General features: G+C 45.4%; 2 protein-coding genes across 4 annotated transcripts in view; one reads left to right on the top strand and one right to left on the bottom strand.

Annotated features, from left to right (window-relative positions):
- The window catches only part of DPCD (deleted in primary ciliary dyskinesia homolog (mouse)), a 26,134-nt gene extending 5,724 nt beyond the window's left edge, over window positions 1-20,410 (top strand). The window contains 5 exon segments of the mRNA XM_003787244.3: window positions 2,714-2,794; window positions 11,331-11,455; window positions 12,082-12,215; window positions 19,622-19,724; window positions 20,113-20,410. Coding sequence (XP_003787292.2) covers window positions 2,714-2,794; window positions 11,331-11,455; window positions 12,082-12,215; window positions 19,622-19,724; window positions 20,113-20,217 — 548 coding nt within the window. The 3' untranslated portion in view covers window positions 20,218-20,410.
- Window positions 20,411-21,074: 664 nt separating this feature from the next.
- Window positions 21,075-22,574, bottom strand: part of FBXW4 (F-box and WD repeat domain containing 4) — a 109,604-nt gene continuing 108,104 nt past the window's right edge. For all 3 annotated transcript variants that reach the window (XM_003787243.3, XM_023511670.1, XM_023511669.1), the window contains 2 exons: window positions 22,068-22,209; window positions 21,075-21,849 (listed from right to left, as the gene is read on the bottom strand). In XM_003787243.3, coding sequence (XP_003787291.1) covers window positions 21,730-21,849; window positions 22,068-22,209 — 262 coding nt within the window. In that variant the 3' untranslated portion in view covers window positions 21,075-21,729. The remainder of the gene's footprint in view (window positions 21,850-22,067; window positions 22,210-22,574) is intronic.

Genomic DNA, 22,574 nt, shown 5'->3' with positions numbered 1-22,574 from the left:
AAAAAAAAAAAAAAATTAAACACATGTGCTATACGCACTGGCCTGTCCCTGTAGTCCCAGCTATCCAGGAGATTGAGATGGGAGGATTGGTTGAGCCTAGGAGTTCAAGGCTGCAGTGTGCTATGATTGTGCCTGTGAAGAGCCACTGTACTCCAGCCAGGGCAACATAGCTGGAGTACCATCTCTTTTTTTCTTTTTAAGACAGAGCCTCAAGCTGTCACCCTGGGTAGAGTGCCGTGGCATCACAGCTTACAGCAACCTCCAACTCCTGGGCTCAAGCGAGTCTGTTGCCTCAGCCTCCCAGGTAGCTGGGACCACAGGCACCCACCACAACGCCTGGCTATTTTTTGTTGTTGTTGCAGCTGTCATTGTTGTTTGGCAGGCCCGGGCTGGATTCAAACCTGCCACCTTAGGTGTATGTGGCTGGCGCCTTAGCCACCTGAGCCATAGGCGCCGAGCCGATCTCTTAAAAAAAAAGTTAAACACTTGTTCAGGAGAATCCACTTTAAACAAAGTTAAAAGGCAATTGAAACTGAAAATATTTACAACATGTATGATGCGTGGTTATATATATAAAGGTCAATCAGATCAATAAGGCAAAGATGAGTACCCAAACAAAATAGGCTAAGGCTTATGTAAGTAGGTAATTCACTAGAAAAATGGCCAATTAACCCTGGGAATAATGTTTAATCTTACAAATATTTAAAGCCATACAAATTATCCTGGTATAGTTATTAGAGTATGGATTGTGACCTTAATTAAGTGAGTTTAAGCCCAGTTCTGTCATTTCCTACCTTTATGATCTTAATTAAGTTATATGACATTTAAGCCTCAGTTTTCCTCATCTGTGAAATACAGGTAATGGAAACATATAGTATTATATGGAATTAAATCGGATAAAATGTGTAAAGTACCTGCTGGGTTGATAGTAAGCATTGCATCCTATCTGGACTCAAGGCTGCATGCCCTTAGCTACTTGTATTGCATTCCTGGCAGGAAAACCTTTTCTAGTTCCTATAAGAGACATCCAAATGATTAAGGGTGCTGTAACTTAGGGGATTGCTGAGAGGCCCTGCAAATTTGGGGGAATACAGACCATGAATGATTTAAGAGAACTATGTCCCAGAAGAGTAAATTGGACAGGAAAAAGGTAACTTGGGGCTCTTATTTATCAAACATATCTATGGTACTTGTCTCCTGGGCAATAGAGCCCTTTTACTAATGTTGCTGAGGAGCCTGCCAATATCTGCTTACCTAGGTATAAAAAGAAAGGGGAAATTACTTAGCCACTGTTAAGCAAATGCTTATGATTGTACGTGTACTACATAGGTAGAGGAGTTGGTTTAGGCAACCCCCTTGGGGTCTTGTTTTTTTTTTTTCAATAGAAAGTATATCAATGTTTATTTATTCTTTTGATCAAGAAGGTGCCAAAACAAATATGGGTACATTTTAAGAGAAAAAGCTATCCTACTCATGCCTGTCCCATGTTGGGTGACGCATTTGATTGACACCACTTTTTGAGTGAACATCATACTACACATTGCTACTGTAATTCAATTCAACTTCAAAAACTATACATAGAGTAGGGCACTGGCCCCATTTACCAGAGGTGGCTGGTTCAAACCCAGCCCTGGCCAAAAAACTGCAAAAAAAAAAAAAAAAAAGGTACACGTAGCTCAATCACTTTAAATGTGTATACATATTTTTGGCACCTCCAGTGTATGCCAGGTATAATGCTTGGTCTTTGGGAAACCATAGGCATGAAAGATAAAATCCTTTCTAGTAGAACAAGCAGGCAATAATTAAAGAATCACACAAACAGATGTAAAATTGTACCCAACCTAAGAGCCATAATGAAAATATATGGGGAGTGACATTGTGTGGCTATATGATAACATTGACCTAGTGATGTGCAGAAGGCAGAGCTGGAGGGAGTGCTTGGTCAAGAAAAGAAAGATAAACATGTCATTTGTGAAATGAAAAATGTTTTTCAAAGTATAACATATGGGCTCAGCACCTGTGGCTCAAGTGGCTAAGGCACCAGCCACGTACACCCAAGGTGTCAGGTTCAAATCCAGCCTGGGCCCGCCAAACAACAATGATGGCTGCAACCAAAAAATAGCCAGGTGTTGTGGCAGGCGCCTGTGGTCCCAGCTACTCGGGAGGCTGAGGCAGGAGACTCGCTTGAGCTGTGATGTCATGGCAGTCTACCCAGGGGGACAGCTTGAGGCTCCTGTCTCAAAAAAAGTATAATATGTGATAAGTGCTCTACTATGGATGTGAGTAAAATATTAGGAAGGCACAAATGAAGAAGTGATTAATTCTGCCAACGTGGCTAGAGGTGATAGTTAAGGAAGACTTCCCACTGGAAGTAACATTTTAGCTGGATTTTGAAAGGCAAGGATGAGTTCCACAAAAGGGAAGAAGTATGGAGCCATTGCTGGTTGAAGAAATAGCAGAGCAAAGACATATTCAGAGTTTCAGAAAGGAAGCTTATTAGTCTCTTTTCTAAGTTCCATCTGAAAGGACACAAGTCCCAGGACAGGTCTTAAAGTAATGGTGGGTGATGTTTGACAAAGAGTTCAGGGAAGGCCCTGGCAGGGTTTCTCAATATTTCTTAAGGCTTCTGCTGTTTCCCAGGTAGGCCCCCTAATCTGCAAAGCCCTAGGCAAGAGGAGGCTTTGAGGTAAGGCACTTTTTGCTTTGTGTGTAGGGAGAAGGAAAGTGCACTATTTGTTTCCAGATGGGAAAGAAATGGCCGAAGAATATGATGAGAAGACAAGTGAACTACTAGGTAAGTGACAAAGACTTCCAGTGGGTCCTCAGAAATCCTTGGGGCTGACCTAAGCACAAGTGAACACTCCTAGCCTTAGGCTTGAGGAAGGAGCCAAGACCAATGTAGAAACTAGGGGAGACAGAAGCCCTTAAGGCCAAGATTGTTCTTGAGAATAATCTGGTCACCAAAAGTACAGTGGGAGTCCTTTTGACCAGAAAAACATATCCCCCCCACATATACCTTCATGCAAATGGGAGAGTTGGTAATTCTTCTAAGATGGGAATGTGGATGTAGAGAAACGGTTGAGAAAAAGCTCTACAGAGGAAGTGGTATTGGAAATATGCCTATAGTCTGGGTAGAGGTAAGAACAGGCTTTCACTGCAGTTTTTTTCACTTGTTTTTTATTTTGGCTGAAGCTACACCAGGAACAAGTGAGTATCAGAAGCAGAGCTTCTGACCTTGGCTCCAAGGTGACACTATAAAATATAACCCTCATCTTGAAAAAATGTCTGAATCGAAGAGGGTAGAATTGGTGATTTTGCAGCATTGCCATCTTCATTCCTGTAACTCCTTTCCTCTAAGAATAGGCTCGTGGGTTCCAGCTTGGATTTCTGAGAATTATTTGATTTGCCCTCTCTCTGTTCCCAGGTATGCAGCTCAGCATTAACCAGCTTCCCAGAGCTAGGTGGCTGGCTCTTTGACCCAGGGCCCAAGGCTGTCAGCAGTGGGAGTTAGTCTCTTTATTAAGTTCCATCTGAAATGCTAAGACCAATGATGGAATCATGGGCTGCGTTATTTTCTTGTCATTATTCTTGATTTTAATTTCTTCCTGGGCCTGATCGACAGGTAGTATTGGTGAGGGAATTTCTTTTTCCCTTTTTCTGACAGCTCATAAATGTCTAGAACCGACAACATGGATTACACTGGCTTGCATTCTCTTAGTCTCCAGTCTTAAAATGTGTGTCCTGCGCATGTTCAGTCACAGAGTGAAGTGTTGATCCCTCCTTATTATAAGCTGCTTGGGCTCCAGTCCCAATTGGTTTAGTCTGGTGCTATTAAAAATCTTGATGTGTTTAGCATATGACACTGATTCGGTGGAAACCAATACAGTAGTAATATTCTTACAATGCATTGTAATTTATAGTGCTCCCAGGGGATGACAGCCTTGGAATGCCTAACAGGAGAGAACTTATGAAAGCAGAGGTCACGTGGGCTAACCACCCCCAAATCCAGCCCAGAGACTAGCCACAGCTCTTTGCCCTCAGCCCTGAGCACCATCTCTCTTCCCCTCCACACAGTGCAAATAAAACAGCTATAGTCGCTGTTGCTGTAAAAACAAACAAAACTCAGGCCTCTTTGTTGTGCTTGTACATGAAATTAAAATTAAAAACAAGTCCAGGGTGGTGCCTGTGGCTCAAAGGAGTAGGGTGCCAGCCCCATATACCAGAGGTGGTAGGTTCAAACCCAGCCCCAGCCAAAAACTGCAAAAAAACCCAAAACCCAAATCCAGGGCCAGGTGCAGTAGCTCATGCCTATAATCCTAGCATTCATGAGTTTGACACCATCCTAAGCAAGAGCAAGACCCCATCTCTACTGAAAATAGGAAAACTAGCCAAGTGTTGTGTCTGGTACCTATAGTCCTAACTACTGGGGAGACTGAGGCAGGGGGATCACTTGAGCCTAGGAGTTTGAGGTTACTGTGAGCTATAACAACATGGCACTCTAGCCTGGGCAACAGAATGAGACTCTGTCTCAAAATAATAATAATACAAGTTCAGGTTTCTTCATTTATAGATTTCATGTCCCAGTGTCCCATGTTAACATGTCATTTCTTTTGGTGACAAGTGGAGAACAGACCTGGCTTCCAAACTCCATTTTCTTTCTTTCTTTTTTTTTTTTCCTTGAAACAGAATTTCACTCTTTTTACCCTGGGGTAGAGTGTCATGGTATCATCATAGCTCACAGTAACCTCATATACCTGGGTTCAATAATCCTCTGGCCTCAGCCTCCTGAGTAGCTGGAACTATAGGTGCCCACCACATCACTTGGCTAGTTTTTCTATTTTTAGTAGAGACAGTGTCATGCTAGTTGAATTTCTGAGCTCAGGGGATCCACCCACCTCAGCCTCCCAGAGTGTTAGGATTACAGGTGTGAGCCACTGCACCTGGCCCAAAACTCTATTTTTTTGAGACAGAGTTTCACTATGTTGCCCAGTAGAGTGCTATGGCGTCATAGCTCACAGCAACCTCAAACTATTGGGCTTAAGTGATTCTCTTGTCTCAGCTGCCCAAGTAGCTGGGACTATAGGCACCCGCCACGACACCCAGCTATTTTTTGGTTGTAGTTGTCATTATTGTTTGGCAGGCCTGGCCTGGGTTCAAACCTGCCAGCTCTGGTGTATGTGGCTGGCACCCTAGCCGCTGAGCTATAGGTGCTGAGCCCAGCGCTCTTTTCTTAATGTTTTCCTTTCTCCAAAATGGCCTGAGTGGGCAAAGAGGAGCACCCCACTTGAATCACTGGGCCCCAACCTCTAGAATAGCAGATCTTTTTCTTATTCTTCTCCCCTATCCCAGCTGCCCTTGCAAAATACTGTTCTTTTTTTTTTTTCTTGAGACAGAGAGTCACTTGGTTACCCTTGGTAGAGTGCCTTGGTGTCATAGCTCAAACTTTTTTTTTTGAGCTGTAAATCTATGGTTAAAATTGTCTTTATTGATGTAATATATAAGCAGTAAAATACATAGATATTAAAGTATACAGTTCAAAGAGTTTTGACAAATACGTACATTCATGTAACCAAAATCCAAGCAAACTCTTGGGCTCAAGTGATCCTCTTTCCTCAGCCTCCCAAGTAGCTGGGACCACAGGTGCCCACCATAACACCCAGCTAATTTTTAGAGACGGAGTCTCACTTCTACTCAGGCTGGTCTTGAACTCAAGCAGTCTGCCCACCTTGGCCTCCTAGAGTGCTAGAATTACAGGCGTGAGCCACCTCAACCAGCCCCCATTATTTATTTATTTATTTTTAGAGACAAAGTCTCACTTTATCACCCTCGGTAGAGTGCTGTGGTGTCACAGCTCACAGCAACCCCCAGCTCTTGGGCTTAAAGCAATTCTCTTGCCTCAGCCTCCCGAGTAGCTAGGACTACAGGCCCCTGCCACAATGCCTGGCTATTTTTTTTTTTTTTTGTAGAGACAGAGTCTCACTTTATCGCCCTTAGTAGAGTGCTGTGGTGTTACAGCTCCCAGCAACCTCCAACTCCTGGTATTAGACCATTCTCTTGCCTCAGTCTCCTGAGTTGCTGGGACTATAGGTGCCCGCCACAATGCCCAGCTATTTTTTTGTTGCCGTTTGGCCGGGGCCAGGTTTGAACCTGCCACCCTCAGTATATGGGGCCAGTGCCTTACCCACTGAGCCACAGGCACCGCCCTATATATATATTTTAAGAGACAGAGTCTCACTTTGTTGCCCTTGGTAGAGTACTGTGGCGTCACTGCTCATAGTAACCTCCAACTCCTGGGGCTAGGCGATCCTCTTGCCTCAGCCTCCGGAGTAGCTGGGACTACAGGCGCCTGCCACAATACCCGGCTATTTTTGTTGCAGTTTGGCCAGGGCCAGGTTTGAACCCCCTGCCCTCGGTATATGGGGCCTCTGCCCTATTCACTGAGCCACAGGCACTGCCCACTATTTTTTTTTTTATTGTTGCAGTTTGGCTGGGGCCAGGTTCGAACCTGCTACCCTCTGTATATGGGGCTGGCGCCCTAACCACTAAGCCACAGGTGCCGCCTACTCATTATTAATTTTTAAATATGAATAATCCCAGGGCTTGAGATGGCTTTTTTTTTTTTGAGACAGAGTCTCACTTTGTCATCCTTAGTAGAGTGCCGTGGCGTCATAGCTCACAGGAACCTCTAGCTCTTGGGCTTAGGCAATTCTCTTGCCTCTGTGGCTGGGACTACAGGCACCTGCCACAACGCCTGGCTATTTTTTTTGTTGCAGTTTGGCTGGGGCCAGGTTTGAACCCACTGCCCTTGGTATATGGGGCCAGTGCCCTACTCACTGAGCCACAGGTGCCGCCCTGAGATGGCTTTTGCTTGTGCTTTCCTTGAAGTAAAATATGGGCATGGCTTTTATGTCAATAAATAGGAATTTTCCCACCTAATTATACAAATTTAATAATTGGCTAAACTAGTTTTCTATTAGAAAAACTTAGAAAGTAATGTGCAGAGGAAGAATTGCTAGTAGGTGTGCATCTGTCTGGGACAGAATTCTTCTAGTTGGTGTCAATAAGCATGTTAGTCTCGTATTTTTTTCCTACCTTCTCAGTGCTATTCATTCCCACCCCCCACAATGAATGCTATATGTATTCATAGGGGAAAAAACTGAAGTCCCCATAACAATGATCGGAACATCAAACCAGCCTGAGAAGAACACAGCATGTCCAGGGGGGCCAAGGCTGAAGGGCAGGCCATCCCCCAGCGATTACATTCGGATTACCGGCTTAATCTGCTTTGGTATTTGACCGCCAGCCTAACCACCCCAGGCTACATTTGGAGGATATTGAGCACTTTCATCCCCAAGCACTTCACTGGCTTTATAAATGACCCACTCGATTCCCTTCAGTCTCCTCGGGGATGGGCCGTGGCAGCTGTTTAATAGCTACATAGCAATGTTGCAGTGTTTTAGGGCAGAAAAGAAGAATCCTGCATCCAGTTTAAGCTGCAGGGAGTATTTAGGAAGGGGGATGTAATTATCCATATTGGAAGTGGGCCAGGGCTTGGAGCTTTGGGGAAAGAGGCCTTTAGGACTTCTACTTTCCAGTCCACCTGAAATATGGGGCCTCTTTTCAGCAGTCTGGGACATCAGCCTGCTTCCTGCTGATGTAGGAAAAAGCCCCAAAGCCCTGTCTCCTTCACATATTCCCCATCAGACCCTTTTCACGGTCCTTGAAAGTCTCTTTTCCAAGGACTGGCCCTGGCTCAGCCAGGAAGATGTGACAGCGTCCCAAGGAGCTGCCTTATATGCACCAGTTTGGGTTTAACATATAATCAAATCAGAGTGACAGCAGGTGGAAAGCAGTCTTCTGTTGCCGCAGGAGCCGTCCTTGAGTTTAGGAACAAAGCCAGGGACGAGAAAGACAAGACAAAGTGTGCATTTGCAAATGTGCATTCATGCCCACATGCATTGGAAAAATAAGAACTTTGCCAAAATCCTTTATTGGATCTTATCTCTTGAGGGAATGGGAAGGAAAACTTTCTTCTTCAATCTAACAAAGAATTTAAGGTGTTAAAAAAAAATAAAAAAGTGAAGCAGCCAAGGGTGCCAAGCTGTGACCTGAGTTAGAGTAAGGAAGAAGTAGTCAGAAGTAAGGAGGCAAGCATCTGATTTTCTTCTTTGAGTATTTCTGTACAAAACCCAATATATCTCAGACTAAAAGAGTGGACAAAAATTCTGGGGTAGTTATTGTCTCTCAGTCTACACTAATACTGTATTATGTCTTAGGATATACAATATAACAAGGTCCGTGATTACAGGGGCACCCACCTAGCTATAGTTAGATATTCCTTATAATTTATTTTTTCAGGTGATCATAATTTAGCCTTTAAAGGACACATGAAAAAGAAATATGGCCAGGCATGGGGGTTCACACCTATAATCTCAGCAATATGGGAGGCCAAGGTGGGAGTATCATTTGAGCCCAGGAGTTAGAGACCAGTGTGGGCAATATAGTGAGACCCTGCCTCTATCAAAAAGAGAAAAATTAGCTAGGTCATAGTCCTAGCTACTCAGGAGACTGAAGTGAGAGGATAGCTTGAACCCAGGAGTTGGAGGTTACAGTGAGCTATGATCATGCCACTACACTCCTGGGCCATAGAGTGAGACTATCTCTTAAACAAACAGAAAGAAACAGAGCTACTTAAAAAAAGAAAAGAAAAGAAATCTTTCTAAATATTATATATGCTTATTGAACACTTATAGAATAAAGTTTAACCTTTTATTAATGATCCAAATTCTGGATTTAGAGTAAGAAGAACTGATGTTTAGCTGTGGCATTTATAAGTTAGTTTCTCTGAGCATCCCTAACAGTAGTGGCTAGGGTTGAAATGGAAGAAATGCTGTTTTTCATTTTAAAACTAGATGCTTTCTAAAGGGACTTCACCTCTAGAATCTGTGATGACTGTGTTCTGTTATATAGCAGTGCCACCAGTGTCTAAGGGTGCTTATTTGCTCTCCTTCTAAATGATCTCAAGTGCTTATGTAGTTCTGACTCTTCCCTCTGATATAAGCTGTCCCCTGATACTGTTGTCAATATGCCTGGGGAAAAAGTAATTTCCTACCTTATTCCACATGTAGCCATTTTATACACGGTCTGGGTGAGAATCTGGGAGTGATCTTTCCTATAGTGTAGAGGTTACATGGGTCTTGTCACAGTAAGCTATGCCTTGAGGCATTTGTCACTTCTGAGTTTGTGACTGTGACAGAGGCTCCCAGAAGGATGGCTTCCAGTGAAGTGAGGTATTACAGTGAATAGATTTGGATATACTCCTGGTCATAGTCCATTCACTTAGAAGAGAAGTGTTTGTTGAAAAAAAGTTGCCTATAAAGCATATTTCCAAGTTTTACTCTTCCTTATTAATTTTCATTATAAACTTGGAAATAGGTTTCTAGGGAGGATTTTTGGCCCTAAGATATAATAAAACCACTCTGCAGAATGTAGCAGACCTTATAAAAGCATATTCAAGAGAAATTTCTAATTTTACAGTACTCTTCTATGTTCAGCTTGTGTTCTTTACTTAGAGCAGTGAGGATGTTTGCATCTGGCACAGCTGCTCAAAAGGTCTAAAGGAAAACCACCCACTTGCTTGATGCTGAGAATCAGACTGTAGCTATCATCTCCCAACCTGGAAAAAGGAGCAAACGAATGGAAACAACTGTAGCAGAGTACCATGAGCTTTTTGAGATGTTTAGCTCCAAAGATAGCCACAGAAAGTTGCTAGTCTTTAGCCAAGACTGGGCTGCTCAGGCCGGAGGATACAAGTTGCAGCAGCCCTTCCCTCCATGATACCAAGTACAGCTAGAAAGGAAAAGAAAGGGTGGGAAAAGAATTCAGGGCTCAGAAAAATTCCTCCTGTACTCCTGCAGGGGTGGACTGCACAACAGGAGTCACTACATACCTAAGTAAGGTCCCTGAAAATCTCAGCAGGGGTTTCCAATTAATGTTCCTTGAACTAGTGTCCTGATATATAATTTCCATAATATTATGTCCTTTAAAGCAAACATCTGGGTTGTAAAACAAGGTAAAATAGAGATGTTTATTTGCATTATTAAATGATTCCATTTTACAAAAAATTTGCATCAGATCTTCTATAAATAGTACATTAAAATATGGTATGTGCCTAAGATTTTATTTAAGTACAGATTTCAGGGTTTTTTTTAAGAGTGAAGTATACCTGAAACAAGTGAATTTCTATGTTTGGACTTTGTGAATCATGAGACAAACCTGCCCAACAGCTTTTACCCTCTTAATCTATTTTTCCTTTGCAAGTTTTTTAGAGAGGGAAAAAAATGCATCTTTTTGTTTGGTTTTTTTTTTTTTTTGAGACAGAGCCTGTCCCCCTGGGTAGAGTGCCGTGGCATTACAGCTCACAGCAACCTCCAACTCCTGGGCTCAAGCAAGTCTCCTGCCTCCGCCTCCCAAGTAGCTAGGACCACAGGCGCCCGCCACAACGCCCGGCTGTTTTTTGGTTGCAGCCGTCATTGTTGTTTGGCGGGTCTGGGCTGGGGATTCGAACCCGCCACCTTAGGTGTACGTGGCTGGCGCCTTAGCCTGTTGAGCTATAGGCGCTGAGCCTGTTTGCTTGTTTTTTAATAGACAAAATCTAACTCTGTCACCCTGGGTAGAGTGCCATGCCATCATCATAGCTCACAGCAACCTCAAACTCCTGGGCTCAAGCAATCCTCTTGCCTCAGCCTCTTGAGTAGCTGGGACTACAGGCACCCCCTACAATGCCTGGCTAATTTTTCTATTTTTAGTACAGATAGGGTATCACTTTGCTCAGGCTGGTCTCAAACTCCTGAGCTCAAGCTATCCACTGGCTTCAACCTCCCAGAGTACTAGGACTACAGGCGTGAGCCACTGTGCCTGGCCTGAAAAGAATGTCTTAGCTCCCTTAGCTCCCTTTTTGTGCTCCAAGTTTTCCCTGTTACTAGAAACTACCCTTTTTCTAACTTCTGCATCTTTTTGAAAGGGTTGAAAACCCTTTTAAAACCCAATCTAAGGGTTTCTTAACTCCACTTGGTTCCTCTTAGAGCTTCATTCTAGTCCTTTTGTCTGGGCACTCATGAGATAGGTTTTGCAAGTTGTTTGATATTGAAATGTTCTACTGAGATTTCAGAGTTGGTAATGTCCCTGCTCAGGTGAACAAAGCCTAATGTAAAGTTCCCAAATTCCCAATTTTATCTTGTTCTAGTTACCTAACACGGTGTTGGTAATCTGGCAGAAAAGAGCAAAGACCCTTTCTTAACTATCATCCCATTGTTTGCTTCTCTCTGCAGTGAGAAAGTGGCGTGTGAAAAGTGCTCTGGGAGTCTTGGGCCAGTGGCAGCTTGAGGTGGGAGAGCCAGTGCCCCCAGGAACAGGGAGCCTAGGCCCCGAACTCATCAAGGAAAGCAATGCTAATGTACGTCCATTTGTCCAAGTGCCTTGTGGGGGCTAAGGTGAGGGTGGACTGCTACCCCTTGAAAGCTGGGAACATGTCCTGTTCACCTCATCTCCAGTATGTCCACCTGGACACAACATTCTACAAATGTTTGTTTGGATGAATAAAAACATTTTGGCTTGATCATCCCAGGGTGAGGGCTCTAGGCCTGGAATGTCATAGCAATAGTAGCATGGGAGGGGCATTATGGCGAAGAACTGAGGGTCTCCTATTATACCCCTGGGTAGAATTTTTTCTGTTTGTTTGTTTTTTGAGACATCGGTTCACTATGTCTTCCTCTATAGAGTATTGTGGCACCACAGCTCACAGCAACCTCAAACTCTTGGGCTTAAGCAATTCTCTTGCCTCAGCCTCCCAAGTAGCTGGGACTACAGGTGCCCGCTGTAAAGCCCAACTACTTTTTGTTGTTGTTGTTGTTACAGTTGTTGTTTAGCAGGCCCAGCCGGGCTTGAACCTGCCAACCTCGGTGTATGTGGCTGGCACCCTATTCACTGAGCTACAGGTGCCAAGCCCCTGGTAGAGTTTTGAGAAGGGTGGAGCCAGACCTTTTCCAAGAACAGTCCTTGAGTTGGATTTGCCTTTTACAGCCTATCTTCCTGCGCAAGGACACAAAGATGAGTTTCCAGTGGCGGATCCGAAACCTTCCCTACTCTAAGGATACCTATAATGTCTGTGTGGACCAGAAGGAGCGCTGCATCATTGTCAGAACAACCAACAAAAAGTGAGTAGTGTGGAAGGTACCTGTCTGCTTTTGTATGAGTGGGGTGTGGGATGGGATTTGATCTGGGGTTAGGTCTCAGATTGCTCCCTACCCCAGAAGACAAAGAAGCCTGTCTCTGAGGAAGAGAGTGAAGGAGGCTGAACTAAAACCCAAAAGTCACTGAAAGTAGAAGGGCTTCCTCTCTGTAAGATCAACTTAAATAATATAATCAGCTTCATTGTGGCAGGAAAACTTGAATGAGTGTCTAGTATAGTACATGGCACATACTGGGGCTTAATATTTGTTGAATAAGGGGGTGAAGGAAACACATGGCCATTAACTTTAGGTAACCATTAACTCAGGTAGTTCTGCTATTAGGTTATTATGACCTTGACATCTTAGTATACTTGGCCTAGTGACATCACTGTCAGAGCTGTCAAGGAGCAATAGTCTGGAAGGCACATCTTTCTGAGGTGGCAATTATAGGACTGACAAGTACTGGACTGAGCAGCAGTAGACCTGATCCCTCCCTGAACTGAGTTGACAATGGGCAGACACTTTGAAATCTTGGAAGTCTCTTGCAGCATGTTTCAAAGGGGTACTCAACGTCTCTTTGTAGTCCCCTAGGTCGAGGTTGAAAGGACAAAAGGTGACTGAGGTACATTTCTGTCTTGGGAGCGCATTGATCCCATTTGGGTTTCTGGGCTTCTGACTGATTGTAGAAGAGCTGTGTTTGAGGCATGAAGAAAATGGCTCTGAAGTGAATTGGTCTTAACCTGAACCAGAGGGATTGTAGTATAGGGCCATTACTCATGAAATAGATTTGGGCATTGAGATGGGAGGTGTTATGAGTTAGCTGTCAGCAAGTTGTGAAGCCATTCAACAAGCCTCATGATGTGCTAAGCCTAACCCAGAGATGCCCCAACCCATCCACTACTTAACATACAGTAAGGAGGTTCTGGGTCCCTTTCTCTGTCTTCTTAGGCAGTGTGATGCTAGCCTCCCCAACCATCTCCTTTGGGCCCATGAGGCCCACAGGGAAGCAGGGTGGCTCCCAGATTCCCCTAAGCACAGGCCTGAGCCCTACCATTCTCTTAATGACCCCCATAGCCTATCACTTTGGCAGGGTTAAGGGGACAAGGGAAGAGGTAGAGATAAATGAATTAATTTTAGGATTATTGCTGCACATGCAGCTAGAAGCTCGTGCAGTGGGTCTTGTCTATAAATATAAAGTCATAATAATAAGGGTTTGCGTTTATAAAGCACTTTGAAGGCCTCATATAAAAGGCAGTTTATTCTTGTTATTGTTCTCATCATTAACAGGAGTCAGTGCCTAAAGTGGAATTTAGCAATTTCAGACAACAAAGAAATTGCCTGTAGGAAAACAAACTCCATGCTTCAGCAAGCATTCCCTGGTGTAAGAAGCCCTGGGTCCAAACGGGGAACAAAAGTGCTTCTGATAGCACTTGAATCTGCAGCCTAGCACTTTGTGGAGCTGGCTGCTGCCTCCTTTTTGTCCCCCAGAGGTCACTGTCGAATACAGATATCAAGCGGAAATGTGATTACCAAGGAGTGAGAAGAAAGGCTAGCTAGCTCACCAAAAAATTCAACTGCGGGCGAATCCTCTGGGTCCCATCCGCTGCAAACGTCCAGCCATAGGTGGCGCTGTTGGCCAGGAGCTCCATGGCTAGAGATCATTTGTTATAGCCCCCAAGGCTATGGGGTAAAGAGGATAGGGGGATTTGGGATATTTTGAAACAATGGGTGAAGCCAAGTAGGAAGAGAGTGGTACTCCAGAAGGGTCAGGGCTGGGGGTTGGATTCCCATAGAGTGGAGAAGAGTGTTTCAGGACCTACTCTGGAGACCCCCATAAGTCTGTGGTCCAGTGTCCCAGGCTGGTTCAGCTTTGACAGCCTCAGGCTCCTCTGCTGAGAAGTAGGCTGGAGAGGCTGTTAAACCCTTAACTGGATCTTTCCTGAATCTAGTTGCATTTTCAATTTCTACTTGGAGTGATATGTTCTATACCTTACTCCCTTTAATTAAACAGAGCTCATAGCTATTACTTTGAGCAGTGTTTCACTTTCTCAGGGTACAGTACTTTTAAATTTTTTTTACAGTACTTTTTTTTCCTTTCTTTTTGTTTTCCAAGGCAGGGACTTCCTAGGTTAGAGTACAGTGGTGTAATAATAGCTCACTGCAACCTCCAGCTTCTGGGCTCAAGGGATCCTCTTGCCTTAGCCTCTCAAGTAGATGAGACTACAGGCTGAGTCACAGAGCTCATGTAATCCTAAAGGCACTTGTAATACCTGGCTAATTTTTCTTATTTTTCATAGAGATGAGGTCTCGCTAAGTTGCTTAGGCTGGTCTTGAACTCCTGGCCTCAAGTGATCCTCCTGCTTTGGCCTCCCAAAGTGCTAGGCTCACAGGCTTGAGCACCACACCTGGCCTTAAGAGCTATTTTCTGGGCTCGGCGCCTGTGGCTCAACCGGCTAAGGCGCCAGCCACGTACACCTGAGGTGGCGGGTTCGAATCTCCAGCCTGGACCCGGCAGACAACAATGACGGCTGCAACCAAAAAATAGTCCCAGCTACTTGGGAGGCGGAGGCAGGAGACTCGCTTGAGCCCAGGAGTTGGAGGTTGCTGTGAGCATGATGCCATGGCACTCTACCCAGGGGGATAGCTTGAGGCTCCGTCTCAGAGAAAAAAAAAAAAAAAAAAAGAGCTATTTTCTGATCATCATACCATCTGGAGGTGGTGGGCAGGATACATATTTTTATTCTTGTGCTATATATTAATTATATAAATGTATATATTTATGAATTAACCTGCCAAAAAGAAAGTCAATGACCTCTCTTGATAGCCTGGCATCTACAGTTTCTCCCACACCATGGCATTTCTCTCTGATTTGACCTCTTCCTTCATCTAGAGGTTCTACACCTGGCCCAGTTCTAATAGCTTAGAATGTAGTTGCTGATCAAAGCCAGAATTCGTTTATCCATACCTTCCTTGATCCTATAGAACTGGGTTGGCCACTTTATTTTTATTTATTTATTTTTGAGACAGAGTCTCACTTTGTTGCCCTCAGTAGAGTACCATGGTGTCACAGCTCGCAGCAACCTCAAACTCTTGGGCTTAAGCAATTCTCTTGGCTCAGCCTGGTCTCGAACCTGCAAGTTCAGGCAATCCACCCACCTTGGCCTCCCACAGAGTTAGGATTACAGGTGTGAGCCACTGCGCCCCGCCTGGGTTGGCCACTTTACTTGAAGGAATTAATTCTAATGTATTATGCCTTGGCCTCTGGCATTAGAGAGGGATGAATTAGGGAAGGGAAAGGTACTTTTTCAGGACCCGAGTATTGGACCTTCTGTTTCTGATGACGTTTATGCAGAAAGCATATTCTTAGTCTCATCCTAGACGCTGACAGCTGTAACTGGAATGTGCTACGGTACTAAAGTGGGAAGATGTTGGGTTAAATCTGTCACATATTAGCTATAGTATTTTGGGCAAGGTTTCCTTATCTATCACAGAAGAATACTCACATCTACCTCACAGGTTGTTTTGGCAATTTGATGAAATCATACATGTGCTGGCCTGAAGCAGGTCCTCAACAATTCTTTGGAAATTGAAAACTGAAGAGAACTTGGCTGATTTGACATCAGCAGTACTAACACCATCAGAGGTGTTACATGACACTAGAAAAAGGATTTTATAGTCAAATAAGTTTAGGAAACTTTGGATTAAATAGCCTTCTCTTTAGTAGAACTCCGAGTGCCTTTAGGATTACATGAGCAATGTGATTCTCTAGCAGGGGGCTACTATAGGTAGGGGTGGTGAGTTTGCCCAGAGCCTTGATGTTTAAGATTTGCCTGCTAATTTTCTAAGGGTGGGATGGGCTGGAGGCCTCTTTGGACCCTTCTGGCCATGCCAGTATGCAGGTGTGTGGCACATGGCTTGAGTGATGGTCTATAGCAGCCCTGTTTCTGCCCTCAGTCTCTCTTTCTGAAGCCCTGTCCTCTGGTGCCCTTTCTCCTTCATTGGAAGGGAGAATGGGTTTGGGGAAGGGATATAATAGAGAGTGAAGGGAGGCAGTAGGTCACTTATGAAATAGCTGAAGTGAAGTTGTCATCTGTTCAGATAGGGAGAAGAGAGGTACAGAATTGGCCTGTACTGAACTCTTTGACTTCAAGTTCATTTAATGCAGCTCCTTTATTTGAGGAAGGAATTTGGAGGAAGACACTGATGCTCAGAAGTTAAGCAGCCTGGGCTCAGTGCCCATAGCACAGTGGTTACAGCACCAGCCACATACACCAAGGCTGGTGGGTTCAAACCCACCCAGGCCAGCTAAACAACAATGACAACTCCAACAAAAAATAGCTGGGCGTTGTAGCAGGTGCCTATAGTCCCAGCTACTTGGGAGGCTGAGGCAAGAGAATCGCTTAAGTCCTGGAGTTTGAGGTTGCTGTGAGCTGTGACATCACATCACTCTACAGAAGGTGACATAGTGAGAATCTCAAAAAAAAAAAAAAAAGAGTTAAGCAGCCTGCCCAAGGCCACAGGGTACGGCCAGGAGTTCCATTGTAAGCCTTTACTCCCAGTAAGTCTCTTGAAGACTGACATTCAGAAAGGAAGGCTCCACTGATATGTTGGAGTACCCAGGTTAGTACCCTGTCCCAGGGCAGAAAACTTGTTTGCTGTTGAATCTCCTACCCACAATCCCAGGATCTGCCCCATCCTTGGACAAACACAGGGACTCTAGACCAGGTGGTCTATTACTTTGTGGTGAAAATGTAGAGAGAGGAAGGGATCAGGAGACTTGGGGAATTATCACTTATAATAGGGGCTTCTCCATTTATCAGCTTTGTGACTTTGGCACAAAGTCTCAAGTTTTCCATGCCTCAGTTTCCTCTTTTCTAAGAGAGGATAATAGAAGTAACCAACCAGAGAAAGTTGTTTTGAGGATTAAATGTATTTAGAATAGTGCCTGGTGCAGAATGTGCATTAATTTTGTTTAAATGTCAGCTTTCATTTCATGGCTGAGACTGAAAACAGTGAAGGGAAGTGGGAATGGGGGGAAGTTGGGCATCTGCAGGAAGCCAGGGTATTACCCTGCTAGAACGATTGAGCTTTTAGCAAGAAATAAAACAAGGTCTACTCAGGCAGGAATATATCCTTGTTTCTTCTTTATCCTGAAATCAAGGCCAAGATATGTTGATGCCCAATAAATGTATGCCATCTACCTAGAGCTACCTGAGGCTGAACATTCCTTTTCCAGAAGCACAGTGGGTTCCTCTCTTGTCCACATGAAAAAGTCAAATGCAGTATTTAGCATGGCAAGGCTGGGGAAATGGAGGTTGCAAGGGACCCCAATGACCCCTGAGACCTGAGAAGAGAAGGCAAATGTCCCATGCCTGTCAGGAGCCTCTAAGTCAGTGGTTCTCAAGCTGTGGGTCACAACCCACCGGAACTGTATTAAAGGGCCTCGGCATTAGGAACAGAGAGAACCCCTACTCTAAGTAGTTGTTTAACCTCAACCAATCTACTTAACCTCAACTAAATCTATTATAATAGAATCAAAAAACTGAGCCTCCAGACCTCTTCTGCCTCTATTCCCCTAGTCTGGTGGGAGTAGGATGAGGAAGGGGCAAACCCTACACTCAGGTTCCCTCTGCTCTGATCCTATGCTTACCATTGCGACCAAACCCTGGGATTCTTTCTAAATACCACAGCTCCAACTTGGGAGAAAGGTTCGGCTAGGCTGTTTCTCTCCTGGTTCTGCTTTGTGTGTATATTTGAAGGGAAGATGTTAACACTTCCTAACAAGCTTTTGTGTTCATCTAATCTCTGCTGTTTAACCTTTGACTCTCTTCTATTATCAGTGTCTGCCACCTTTGCTGGCTAGACCAAGGGCCTCAGGAAGAGCCCTCAGCCTGGGCTGGCTAGGAAGAGGATGAGGCAGGCATTCCATCCTGGGTTTACAGGCAGATGGATTGCCTTTCCCTGGGGCTGAGCTTTGGAAAATAAAGCAACTTGCAGTGCCATTAGGATCCCCCAGCCCCCATTCCTTTTGAACTGTCAGCCTTTAAGTAAACATTCTTTTCCTGCCATGGGTCCAGCACCTTAGTGGGGAGTGGAGAACCTGGGAGGAGAGGGCCCCTGAGAGCCTCCGCTGAACGGAGGGATTTGAGCAGGGAGGAATGGAGCAGAAGTGCTGCATTGATGTCAACTCTGAGTCCCCAGGGCATCAGGGCTTTTGAAGTGGACTGGGGAAGCTGTCACCACAAGGACCCAGGCCCCTCTGAAGTATTAAAAGCCCCATCCTCTCTAGGCCCCTCATTTGAGTTTGTTTGTACCTGCCTGAGGCATTTCCCTTCACAGCCCACACAACCTCTGTAGCAGAATATGAGGGCTTGCCAGGTAAGAGGCCTTGCCAGGTAAGAGGTCATTGGCCACAGCCTAGCTACACTCGCAAGGAAAATGCCAAATGGGCCTTAGAGATGAGGCCATTTTTGTGCTTGCTCTGGTGTAATAAGCATCAGACCAGGAACAAGGAACTTAAATCCTGACTCCTTACTCTACTGACAACTGGCTATGAAATACAGGCAAGATATTTCGTCTCTCTGGAGCCTAAGGTTTCTCTTTGGTAACGGGGGTTAAATTTCCTGCAAAACAAAGTCCAGTTATATACAATATGAGCTGGGTATTGCTATCTGGGTTTTCATTTTTTAATTTCGTTTACTAAAAAGGATCATTAATTTCTGGGCTAGCACCTGCATATGATAGGGGCCATGTACAGTGTCTGAAATTATAGTAGTAAGGTCTTGGGACCAGCAAAGTAGTCCAGAGATCCAGCTTCTGTGATGAGTAACATCATTTGTCCTCTGAGGGAGATTTCTCCTTGTGGATGTACTGTTCTCGTTGATCTACAAGTAGCCAGGCTAACAAGGCCTGGAAAGACTTCCAAAGAGGAAAAGGTAACTAAGATCTTCAGTGGAAGTCCCATGTAAATGGCAACTGCAGGGCCTTAACATTGGGGGACAGCCCTTTTCTTTATCCTTTGTGAGAACATATGTCCCATCTTTTGGTGTCCTCATGGGGCTTTGGGTGTAGAGGAGGCCCGAGCCACCTGAGGTATATGTTTATTCTGGGAAGCTTCTTCTACCTGTCTTTGGGGAACTCAACCTTTAGTGTGAGTCATTCTAACTCTGGTCTAATCATGGAATTGTGACTGCTTCTGTTCTGCCATTGGACTGGATATAAGGCTTTCATCCCTTTCTTCCCAGGGCTACTGAGCTCTGTAATACTGATATTCTGGAGTCCCTTCTTCCTCTCTGGCTGTGTGGAAGGTATCAAACTGTGTAGAAGCTTGGTGGCAGAGGGCCTGATGCCCAACTGTTGGGAGCCCTAACAGCCTCTTGGTATTCCCACAGGTACTACAAGAAGTTCTCCATTCCTGACCTAGACAGATACCAGTTACCTCTGGATGATTCCTCGCTGAGTTTTGCTCATGCCAACTGCACCCTAATAATCTCTGTAAGATTCTCCCAGAATTCTTGTGTACTACACCAGGGAGTGGCTTCCTCTTTTCCTGTCCACTTCCAATCCCACAGGAGCCCCCAGTTGTGGCCCTAACCCCTAGGATGTGCTTGATAGAGAACAGGGATCTGTAATTCAGCATGGGGAAGAGCAGGGTGGGGCCTCAGGGAGGAGCCTGGTCATATAATTCACAGATGAGAGAGGGTAGAAAATGATGGGGAATAAATTGCAGGACTTTTGAGTTCTGGTCCAAAGGCCACATGAACTGGAGCAAATCATTAAATGTCTGTAGACCTCAATTTTCTCATGTACACAGAAGTGGCCTGAAGAGTGGAAGGAACAGGGATAGTGATTGAATATGTCGTCTTTCTGGCTCCATTTATAGTATCAGAAGCCAAAGGAGGTCATAATGGCTGAGTCAGAGCTACAGAAGGAGCTAAAGAAGGTGAAGACAGCCCACAGCGGCGATGGGGACTGCAAGACCCAGTAGCTAACCACAAAGTCTTGTACCTCCAGCATGGAGGGCACCGTGAAACTTCAGGCTTAGGCCTTTCCAGCCCAGGGCAGCCTCCTGGATTCTAGGAGCTATCTGGAGTCTGAAGGACTGGACTGTGGGGTACTCCTAGCCTCTGAGTCATGATCTTACTTCCTGAGTAAAGTCATTCTGAGTTACTGCACAGGAACTATCCTTTTGTCTACCTCTGTATGCTGCATGCCCCCAGACCCCAGTGGCCTCCCTTCTTCATCCTGGGGCCCTTCAACATAAATCCTTCCGCATAAAGGGAGGTGAAGAGGGTGGAAGCTCATGACCCCAATAGGGCAGAGCAGGGCATTTCCTCCAGCCTGTCTGCATAAACTCAGAGGTAGGCTAGGCTAGAACCCTGTGCTACCTTAGCTTGCAAAAGTATCTCAGAGGAAACTCCCTAAGATAGGTTAGGTATGGGCAAGGCAGAAGTTTTAAAAATGCAAAAGCCTTGGAAACAGCACAAGATGTTTAGATATTGAGGGTGAAAAGCCAGAGTAAGGGTCAAAGTGTTGCTAAGGGTTTGTGTGTATGTGAGGTGGGGTGCAGAAAGGCCTCCACAGATGATAGCAGTTTGGAGCCCTTCCATAATCCCCTCTCCATACTTCTCTTCTTTTCTTTTTCTCTCTCACACACACACATGTGCACATACAGCTGAAGGGGTAGGTGGTCAACAGGGTTTTCCTGAAGAAACCCTTGTTCTTTGGGAAACAGCCACAAGGTTGATTTCATACCTTCCCCAGCATATACAACCCTGACTTTGAAACTGTTCTTCCCTTTTCCTGGGGCCTCCTAGAACTACCCAGCCAGTGAAGAACCAGATCTATGAACAATCAAGCTTTATTTTTCACAAAAATGAAAAGTAGCATGTCTCAACAGCCAGACTGAGGTAGGGCTGGCTCAGAACTCACTCAGAACTACTAGGTTCCCTTTAGTCCTTTCTTGGTTTCAAAGCAAAACCAGTCTACAGTGGCCCAGGAATGAACTCTCAGCCCTAAGAGGTTGGTCAAGGGTAGGGTCTGACTAAGACTGAGGAGGCCAATGCTAGCAGGCAGGTATTGGCAGCCTCACCTCTCCTTCTGGGAAGAAGCATAAAGGGACCAAGCATGAAGGAAGGAGCTCCTCACCTCACTCTGTAGGCTGTCAAAGGGGTGGACAGATGCTTGCTCTGGTCAAATAGGGACACAAGGCCCAGGTTCAACTGCACTTTCCCAAAGCAGCAGGCTTGTCTCTCCACGTTCCTGGGAGGGACTGCATCTCTGGGTCTACCCCAAAGCCCCAAGAGTCAGAAGCCTCTAGTTAAGGTACCCAAGCACTGATTCACAAGTCTAGGAGCACAGTGGGGGCAATAGAGAGGAGCGTTCACTGCACCTTCCAGGCAAGAGTGGTCCCTGAGTAGCTGGCTTCCCTAGCTACTTAGCAGGGAGTACTCAGCAGGGAGCTACTCAGCTGGCTTCCCTAGCAGGGGTGGCCTGATAGTCATGGGTTATGAAAATCCAGGACGTGGAGGTTATAAGACAGCGCAGCATAGAGATGCTTGGTGGTAAGACGCAGGCAGTATACAGGACTGCTGAGGGGGGTCGATGTCAGCGGGAAGGCCTAGAAGGGAGAGCACAAGAAGAGGTAAGAGCTTTCCATGTGGGAAATGGGGTTACCTTACCTAGGATCCCCAGGCCCAGTGAAATAGGAACATGTGCCATTATAGGGTTCCTCTGACCCTCTCCAGGCACACCCTTGGCCATATTACCCTCTCCCAGATACAGCCCATAATAAGGAATCCTGGCATCCTGGCAGTATCAAGTGGGCAGTACACTTACATGCAGGCAGGCCCTTTGGCGCCGGTCCCACAGCCGTACCACCCCATAGTAGGAAGAACCTGTGGCCAGCAGGTGGTTACCATCTGTCTGAAGGCAGTACAAGGTGCTGTCATGGGGTTCTTCCCACTCCATGACACATTTCCTGTCCAGGAAGGGAGATATAGAGGGAGGTTCAGGGTGCCCTCCACCCCCGGCTTCCTCAGGGGCCTTGAGGAACTGCAGAGAGGGTTAGGGAGCTATTGTGGACTGAGAGAGAGAGAGGGGGGCCTGTATCACCAAATTCTTCATAAACCTAACTTAATGAGGAAGTCGTCCTTTGTAAAGGACTCTCTTACTAAGCCCCGGAGCACATAGCAGATTATGCCTGCATCTGCGTTTCCACATGGTCAGCTACTTGTCACAGGACTCATGAAGAGAAGTAATAGGCTCGGCGCCTATAGCTCAACCGGCTAAGGCGCCAGCCACGTACACCTAAGGTGGCGGGTTCGAATCCCCAGCCCGGACCCG

This window comes from Otolemur garnettii, unplaced genomic scaffold (assembly GCF_000181295.1).
Source record: "Otolemur garnettii isolate 467f Iridium unplaced genomic scaffold, OtoGar3 scaffold00021, whole genome shotgun sequence".
In the NCBI taxonomy this organism is placed as follows: Eukaryota; Metazoa; Chordata; class Mammalia; order Primates; family Galagidae; genus Otolemur; species Otolemur garnettii.
Note: the sequence above shows the minus strand (reverse complement) of the source record. Positions and strands in the feature narration are given on the sequence as shown.